General features: G+C 36.1%; 1 protein-coding gene across 1 annotated transcript in view; it reads right to left on the reverse strand.

The window, feature by feature from the left end:
* LOC107592415 (sodium bicarbonate cotransporter 3) overlaps positions 1-9,836 on the reverse strand; it is a 65,673-nt gene extending 55,837 nt beyond the window's left edge. Inside the window, exon 1 of the mRNA XM_016281918.1 lies at positions 9,698-9,836. Within this exon, the coding sequence (XP_016137404.1) occupies positions 9,698-9,742 (45 nt within the window). The 5' untranslated portion in view covers positions 9,743-9,836. The remainder of the gene's footprint in view (positions 1-9,697) is intronic.
* Positions 9,837-10,209: the final 373 nt, after the last annotated feature.

The raw sequence follows: 10,209 nt of genomic DNA on the forward strand, positions 1-10,209 counted from the left end.
TGGAGCAGCATTTACTACACAGAGCCGTAGTTCTCTGACAAGATACGCAAAATCGCGTTCATAATCGCTGACGATATAACCACTCAATTATAAAATCAAAGAAATCATTCTGCCATTATGAAAGCTGTTTGCGTAGCTTGTCAGTGAACTACGGCTCTGTGTAGTAAATGCTGCTCCATCTGAAAGAACGTGAAAATACCACATTTAATAACGTTTTTACTCCAAACTCACTTAATAACGTCAGTTGAGTGTTTGAAATAAATCCTTCTGTGAGATGTGGCGTCTTACAAAGAATAAGGCACGCAACATATTTCATAGTATTCTAAGCAGTGATAAAGGCTATGTCGATTAGCATTGCATTATTATATACTTTATTATAATAAAAATTATAATAAGACGAATTCAGACAAACCATATATTGTCATATTCGTGTGTTTATTAGTCACATTGAATTAATGAAAGCAGTTAAAGCTTCTGTTTATTCAGCAACAGATATAGGGATTTCCTGGATTTCTTCTGCAGGCGTATTTGGAGTTTTAGCACAAGAGCGCCCTCTGGTCTTCGGATGGAGATTTACTGCTGATCACAGAACAGTGCTTCACTGAAAGATACGCATGACAATTGCAGCTTCTGCCTAATCGCGATTTATCACCTTTGCGATTTAATTTCGATTAATCGTGCAGCCCTAATTTGTTTAACATTTACATCATGATTACAACTTAATGTGTGGTGCACTTTTAACTAGAGGGTTAATAAAGAAAAAGTTACTTGAATCATGTTGTAGTTACATTTTCAAGTTGACTAGTTATGTAACAAATGTAAAAAGAGGTGCTCTACCAACAGAAGAGGAGGTGCAACCAAAAATCAAAAAACATATGAGCTGAACAAAGGTGCAACACTCACTCTTCAAAGTTCAAGCTTTATTAACAAAACAACATGATTGTTATAGGAAACTACTTCTCAATCAGTACAATTAGTGGAGTTGCACACCTGTTGGTGATTATCAGACTGCACATAACTGTGTGAGATTGTTACTCTTGTTATCTGATGAAGGCCTTGGACGGCCAAAACGTCATGTTGTTTTATTAATAAAGCTTGACCTTTGAAGAGCGTGTGTTGCACCTTTGTTCAGCTCAAGTTGACTAGTTAAAAATCGTACAAAATAGAGAATCGGTCAAATGTTCTAAGAAAATCAAGATTTAATTTTTTTGCCATATCGCCCAGCCCTAATCAGCTGTCCTTGTGAAGTTCACTCAAATTCTTGAATCGATTTTGCTTGACAGCCCTCATTAGGCTGCGGTTCTCTTGGTTGGTTGTGCATTTTTTTCTTCTACACTTTTTCCTTCCACTCAACTTTCTGTTAACATGCTTGGATACAGCACTCTGTGAACAGCCAGCTTCTTTGGCAATGAATGTTTGTGGCTTACCCTCCTTGTGAAGGGTGTCAATGATTGTCTTCTGGACAACTGTCAGATCAGCAGTCTTCCCCATGATTGTGTAGCCTAGTGAACCAAACTGAGAGACCATTTTGAAGGCTCAGGAAACCTTTGCAGGTGTTTTGAGTTGATTCGCTGATTGGCATGTCACCATATTCTCATTTGTTGAGATAGTGAATTGGTGGGTTTTTGTTAAATGTGAGCCAAAATCATCACAATTAAAAGAACCAAAGACTTCAGTCTGTGTGCATTGAATTTATTTAATACACGAGTTTCACAATTTGAGTTGAATTACTGAAATAAATGAACTTTTCCACGACATTCTAATTTATTGAGATGCACCTGTACTCAGCATTTGCAAAATTTACCAAAATACTTCACCATATTTGAATTTTGAAACAATTCATGTGGGCAAGTGGTTTTGTGCCCAAAAAAGTCAACATACATTAACAGGTTACCATGTTCTGCTGTCTAAGCATCAATCATGCCAAAGCATTACTAGGGCCCTATGATATCAATTTTATTTTTTCCAAAGTCTGTTATTTTCCGTTTAAATTTTTCTAGAATTTGTTTGAAAGGGGTTATAGGATGCCCATTTTCCACAAGTTGATTTGATTCTTTAGGGTCATAATGAAAAGTCTGTAACATAATTTGGTTAAAATTTCTCAATGGTAGTGTAAAAAACACCTTTTTTACCCTGTCAAAAACAGCTCTTTTCCGTTTTTGTAACATTTTCCTTTAAATGTTAATGAGCTCTGCTGACCCCGCCCCTCTCTTCCGAGCTGCTCTAAGAGAGACTGTTTACTTTAGCCGCATTCATCGTGAAACTTGCTAATTAGCACATTATTAGGAAAGGCGATTTGCAAAGATTCATTACAAAACATTATACTCACTTGTTCTGTAGATGAGGCTGGATCATTAATGATTCGCTTGAACAGACGCATTTATGTAGATCGGGGGCGCATTCCCTTCAGAAACAATGTAATCCACTGCGAGTTCAGCGGCTCAGATATCGGGAGTAAATGAAGACTGCTATGTTCATTATTACATCCAACAACAGAACACCTCAATCGCTTAGGAGTCATTCTTGTCTACATCTGCTCCGGCGGTGAAACAATGGCGGACTGATGACAGCTCACTCAGGGTGGGTCTAAGGTAAGACACCAGTCCAGTCTGTGCTGAAATGCTACTGTCAATCAAACTATCATAGGAGGGGCCTGTCTGTGTGACGTCACACAGACAGGCATCTGCGATCGGCTCGATTTGAGAAAGGGGAAAACATTTAACCAGATAAAAAAAAAAAAACACTGGGGGGATTTTTATCATTATAGTGTGGTTGTGTGGTTGTGTACACACACTGCCAACACACATTTCAGTTCAAACAACTTGTAAAAGTGCATATAGCATCCTATGACCCCTTTAATAGTTAAATTAAAGGCGCTATTCATTCACACAGATACACGTTGAACATGCAGGATTCATATTTAAATTATATTTTTGCAACTTAATATTCATAGACACATATCGCGTTTTGGTCAAGTGTACTTGACCTACTTTTTATTTATTCATCAAAAATTTTGAAAATTCTTTGACATTACACGTTATACAGTAAATTCTGTTTTTATGACCCGATTCCACGATTCCATCCGCATTTTCCGCATTGCAGAAATCATAGGGCCCTACATTACGGACACGTCAATCACAGCTGTGTAAACTCACTCCAACTTGATTCACACTGAAATACTGCTACCCTGCAAGCACCTTTCACTTATACTTTGGCAGTAAGCAAACTAAAATAAAAGAATGTGACCTAGAAATAAAGAAATATAAGATCATATCAACAACTTTCCAATAAACACTGATGATGCATGAAACTTTATAATAGCCATATCCATCAGCTAAATCATACAGGTTGCATACCAATGCATACTCAGTAAATTACATTATCCCCCTTATAAATATGTAAATAGGCATTGTAATCCAGGGTTTACAAACTAGAACTCAGGTTTAAGTATGAACAGTGTAAAACATGAAACAGGATTACCTAGGATCACACTTAACTAGGGTTGAGAATGGCAATTCAACTGTGAAAAGTAACAGGTTGCACATACAAGGTGACACAGATTGAAAAACAACAAGAGAGATGTTTGTAGAAATGATGGTGTGTTTTAAAGAAAACAGAGGATAAACGTTTGAGAAATTCCCACTTTTTACTGTGCTTATTTATTTTTAATGTGTGTGTCTGACCTGTGATTTTCTAATCTTAAATTTCTGATGTTTTCAGTATTTACTGTAGTAGCTTTATGGATAAAGCAGTGTGTTAAAGGAGCGTGTAATGATGCTGAATGACACAAGCCAGTGAGCTTTGCATGGGAATATATTTTCCTTATTTGGTTGTGGTCTGGCCCGTTACACCATAAGCTTTGTAATTCTAATGCAGCTATTTATGAACACAATACTGATGTAACAGTCACTAATCTAAAAGACTTTCTCTAATATTAAGCATTGGCAAACAGACTTTGCACTGCTGAACAGTCTCAATCCTAAGATTAATAAGCTTTGTAATTCTAATGCAGCTATTTATGAACACAATACTGATGTAACAGTCACTAATCTAAAAGACTTTCTCAGATAAGCTCATAAAAACATAAAACAGACTAATATTAAGCATTGGCAAACAGACTTTGCACTGCTGAACAGTCTCAATCCTAAGATTTAAAAAATATTTTATGATGCAAAACATGCACCTCAAAACCCACCTCTAAAGAAATGCTTTGACTGTTTTTATATCAGATGTTTTGTCATTTATAAAAATCCCACACATTCTGTGCTCGTTTATGAAATATTTTGCAGCTATGAATGCATGTATGTAATGCATTATAAATGCAATCCTGAGGTAACGTTCACTTTTGTAAATCATTTTCTCAGATAAGATCATAAAAACATAAAATAGATTAAGCTAATACTAATACCAATACTAATCTAATACTAAGCAAACAGACTTTGCACTGCTGAACAACCCCTCATCCATGATTAACAAAATATATTTTACAACACAAAATGCACAACAACAAAAGAAATGCTTTAACAAATTTCTTACATGCGATTAGATTCTGTCATTTTTAAAAAATACATATAAAAATTCCACTCCTTCTATGCTCCTTTATTAAATATTTGAGTTAATTATTATGGTTCTATGCTCATTTATTAACAATTTTGCAGCCATTTATGACAATAAAACTGAAGTAATGCACTATTGTAAATCACTTTCTCAGATAAAATCATAAAAACATATAACAGGTTAAGCTGATATTAAGTACTGGCAAAGAGACTTTGCACTGTTGAACAACCCCTCATCTAAGATTAATAAAATATTTTACAACAAAAACACACAACACCAAACCTCACCCCTGAAGAAATGCTGTAGACTAACTATTTTTTACATGCAATTATAGATTCTGTCATTTATAATAATCCATATAAAAAAAAATCCCACTCCTCCTGTTCTCATTCATTAAATATTTTAGTTAATTATTATGGGTCTGTGCTCATTTATCAAATATTTTGCAGCCATTTATGAAAATAAAACTGAATTAATGCATTATTGTAAATCTTTTTCTCAGATAAAATCATAAAACATAAAATAGATGAAACTAATACTAATCATTGGCAAACAGACTTTGCTTTGCTGAACAGTTTTAAACCCTAATCTAAGATTACTGATATTTGACTGATATATTATGATGCAAAAATGCACAACAAAACCAACCTCTGAATAAATGCTTTGACTATTTTTATCTGTGATTAGAAATTTATAAAAATCTGTATTAAAAAAACCCACCCCTTCTCATTTATTAACTATTTTGGTGACATAATAAATGTTCTTTGTACAAATAAAACTGCAGTATTCTCAGCTCTATTTAATCCATTCTGCAGATTCTCCCTCAAAATGAAACGATTCCAGATTCCCACTAGGCTTAGTTAACGCACATATTGTGCCAACATTACGCCTGATCAATACGGAGTTAATGAATTGCATTTTCAAAGAATCACTCTCAACAGTTGACAACAAGTGGGACCAGAAAGACTTGTTGTGAATCAGTTGTAGCAGAGCAACTGTGTTGACTACCTCATGCTGACAGGTCACAGCACCTCATACTACTGTCCCCAACTACTCCAAACCTGCTGAGCTTACGGTTGTGCCCTCTGTGACTTTATCAACAGCATTATCTGCTGGGTCCCAGCACCCCCGAGAGCTACTGATCCTCCAGCCAGAGAACAATGACAAACTTCCCGTCTAATCTTCCATCTGAACCAGTGCTGTAACGTTACGATACCGCACACTCAACGAACCATGAAATCTTCCCTCATCGCCCATATCCAGACAGAGTGACAGCAGAGAAAAGAGGAGCATCATTGTCCTGAAAACACCGGAGTGATGAATAGCAGTGTATAGGTGGAAATCACAACAAGGCTCTTTGTTACGTAACAGGAACTGGCCATTTGCAACATTTTCAGATAAATAGAAAGCTAACTTTGTTTAATGACATCTAAACAATATACATACTTATGCAATAACCCACAGCCATTTCCTCATCTGGATTCCAGTCTTAGACTCAAGATTTGCCATTTGGACCTTAAACAGCATTACATAATATTGGCAACATACACTGTTAACATTTTTTTGAAGCTGTAAATTAAAAAAAGATTAATAGAGTAGGTTTTACAAGAAAATGACGCTTTGTGCTTCCAAATTTCATGTTTAATTCAATGTTAGTGACCATGTCTTTGTAATTAATACGAAAATTTACTAACAACTAGAGTTGTCACGGTACCAAAATTTCAGTATTCGGTACCAATACCAGTGAAAATCCACGGTTCTCGGTACCAAAGCAAAACACAAAAACATGCTAATTAAAAAATTTGACTATACTTTCATTTAATCCAAACTGTGTACATATTTAATTTTAAAGGGCTTTTAAAACCTTCTAGAGTTATTCAGCCAAGAATAACAAATCTAAAAAATTTAAAAAATAATAGCCCAGAATGGCTTTTCTGACTGATATGACACAAACAATGTTAACCATTTGTACATTCTCTCATAACTCGCATATTTTAGATTCACAATTCATTTAAAAGCCTCTGGTGTGTAAAAATAGTAAATATCATCATGTCCTCCTGTTTTTTTAACCCTAAAGAAAGTTATAGGAGCATTAAATAGTTAATAAAGAAACTTAATTCTAATGCTCATTATATTAGCATTAGCCGCGCTTATGCTAACGATTAACTACTCTAATAACAGCGATGTTCATTTCAATCAGACACTCAAATTAAAATATTGAATAATATTCATAACAGAAGCGGTGTTTCCAACAGACTTGCACTCTATTTGTGGCAGGCATATATATGCAAACTCATTCTCTGCCAGCAGGAGGCGCTTGTAGAGCGGGAGAGATAGAGGTTTCCCCAGTAACGGCTGTAATCAAATAAGTGCTGCACTCACAAATGCTGCATTTTTTAGTACCGACTTGGTACCGAAGTACCGGGTCTTTTGACAACACTACTAACAACTTTCTACACCATTTTGTAAGTGTACCTGCAACAACATGTATGAAAGCTTATTTTGCCATGGAATAAAAATAGAATAAAAATAAATAAAAATGGTTTCTGTGACGTTTTAATTCAGAATTCTGACTTTTTTCAGAGTTGCAAGTTTATATGTAACAATTATGACTTTTTCCACTCAGAACTCGAAATTTATATCACACAATTCTGACTTTTTTCCTCAGAAGTTCAAGTTTACATCTCACGATTCTGTTTTTTTTGTATAAAAAAAAAATTCTCGCAATTGTGATTTTATATTTCACAATACTGACTTTTCTTCTCAGAATTGCACATTTATATTCCACAATTCTTAGTTTATACCTCACAATTGGGAGTTTATATCTCAAAATTCTTTCTTTCTCAGAATTACCTTTTGTATTTTCTATTCCGTGGCAAAAAATAAGCTTTCATAAACAAACTGGCAGTTGTGGAAAGAGAGTAGTAAGTAGCAAGACAGAGAGTGTTATCTTGAGGTTTTGATAATATTAACCACACTGTACTTCTGTATCAGTAATGCACTGTCTGTAGGGGGGAAAAAACAGCATAGCAATGACCCACTGGTTACTGTTTATATGAAAACACAAGCCCTTATGTTCTGCTTTGAAAAGATAAATCAAAAGTAACAATATTCACCCTGCTAACTTGAATGTAAATAAAACAATTAAAAAAATGAATTCATCCTTTGCATGATCTCAAATGTTGCAAATCAAGCAAAATATCATACAAACACACCGATGCTCTGAATGTAATACTATCTTAGCCGTCTGATGTCAGTTTCTGCTATGTATTGATGATTAGTCAAATCCATTGCATTTTGGATGTTATTATGAGACACAGACTGTCAGCCACTGCTTAATGTTATTTAGTTTTCCATTTAAAATGTTTCTACTGAATTTACAAGCTTACTATGCACTTACTCAAAAAAAACGCATATATTAAATGAACAATATTCATACGATATCTTTACTCAATAGTTGTTACTTGTAGATGATATAGTACTGTTCGTATGTAAATATACACAAGCATTGAAAGCTCATTAAGGCTGTTAGTATCTATTGACAGCGCAAATGATTTGTTAAGGGAAGGAAATATTTACTGAAGTCGTTATGACTACATGGAAATTAAGCTTCTGAGGAATGAAAGAGAGGGACAGAGGAAAGGGCACACTTACTTATACATACTTATGTAAATAATAATAGCAAGAGAGAGAGAATAATCAATTGTTTACTAGGCCGATACAAATTCATGTTAACTAAGCTGACATTTTAAGATCACAAAAATAAGTGATGAAAATGAGACTTCAATATCAAGTGTTCATATCCTGAAAGGATGTCATTATGACTTATTTATTTATAATTATAGAATAGAAGGTCATTTTAAAAAGGAAACTATAATGGTAACGTTAACAAGTTACAAACTGTGGACACGGTTTCTGTTTTTAAACAGCAAATCATCTCAGCTAAAAACTAAATACATGAAGACAGTATAAACACCAAACTCTTGCTTTAAAGGGGTCATATGATGCTTTTTTAAAGATCATTATTTGGTGTATTTGGTGTAACAGAATATGTTGACGTGCTTTAATGTTCAAAAAACACATTATTTTTCAAATACTGTACATTATTGTAGGTCCTCTATGCCCCGCCTCTCTCAAACGCTTCGTTTTCTACAAAGTCCCTCCTTCCGACAAGCGCAGTCTGCTCTGATTGGCCAGCTGACCCAGTGCATTGTGATTGGCCGAACACCGCAAGCACTCGTCGGAAATGTAACGCCCCTTACCATAATCACGAGCTTCATCTTTCAAAATAAATGTAAAGACAGAGCCCGAAAGGGGAACAGAGTCGCATGACAGACACAGTGATGAAGCTGGTATGTGTTTGTGATGTGACCCCCTCTCTCGCTCGCAAGGCCAAATAAAGTGCTTTTGCTTTCGCCTAGAAACACACAGCGTCTCCCTGACATGCTGCATCAACACTAACTGCGGTTACTGATACCAAGCCTTCTTTCTTTGCGTGCACATTTGGGTGCATTATGCTAATATTTCCACATAGTGAGGTAGATATGTGGGGGCGTGTTAGAACGAGCCGTTTTAGGGGGGCGTGGCAGAGTTTAGTCTTTGCAACTTCAGGGATCTTATCTATGCACAATCAGCTTGTAACACTCCAAAGAGAAAGGAAAACTTGAAATCGCATCATATGACCCCTTTAATGTTTATATATTTTATCAAAAATGAACATACTTTTGAGGAAAGACAATAAAACATTAAACAAAAGTTATAACGTGTATGTTTCGTGCCAGAGAGAGCGAGAGAGAGAGAGATTGGTAGTCTACTGCGCTCGTCTTTCACCGTTATTGTGACGCAATGATCTAAACGACACTTCCTGGCAGAAGCGTGCTCGCCCCAAAACAATGAAAGTACATTTCCAGTCATACAATCTCAAAACAAACACCTACGAAGTGCACTAAGACAACGTGGATGCTCCTGGGTCGATAACAACCCAGAGGAAGTGATGCTTTGAGCCAGTCCACATCCATGTCCCTCATCCCCGTACCTTTCCTTTCTTTGGAATGAACGCGGGCAGAAACGCTCCAGGCTCCCGCAACAACTCCAATCTGAAGAGACGACAACAACAAATAATTTATAACTTTATGCTTACTGTGGTTAGGAGGGGTTTCATCTGTTCAGCGCTATCTTCCTCCATTTGTTTAAACTGTGCACTTCTGCCGTCCCTCGCCGGAGACTGATTTGAATATGATATTTCGAAAAGCCCCTTCGCTCGTGTCACAGCCACTGAGAGCGTGTGAATGGTATTTTTACATATATCTGGGTTTGGCTAATCCCGCCCTTTTGGAGATTGACTGGTGATTTCATCCGCTCACTCTCGAGCGACCGGCTTTTTTTCTAGCCAATCACGTCGCCGGAACGACGCTAGTATATGAATATTAATGATGCGCGGAAGAGTTGATCGACTATTGGTTGGCCTGCAAAATCCACTAGGGGAAAGAAAGAACTCGCGGTGAGGACGAGCGTGTGGAAAACTGAAAGTTTTGAAAGACGCATAATGGGGGTTTTTAAGCCTAATGTGTTGTAGAATGAGAGAGATAACAGTCAAAAAAAGGGATGTCAAAAACTATCCAGCCTCTCAACAGCCCAAGCAGAAAATTGTTG

Source organism: Sinocyclocheilus grahami, unplaced genomic scaffold (assembly GCF_001515645.1).
Source record: "Sinocyclocheilus grahami isolate Dianchi unplaced genomic scaffold, SAMN03320097.WGS_v1.1 scaffold153.1, whole genome shotgun sequence".
In the NCBI taxonomy this organism is placed as follows: domain Eukaryota; kingdom Metazoa; phylum Chordata; class Actinopteri; order Cypriniformes; family Cyprinidae; genus Sinocyclocheilus; species Sinocyclocheilus grahami.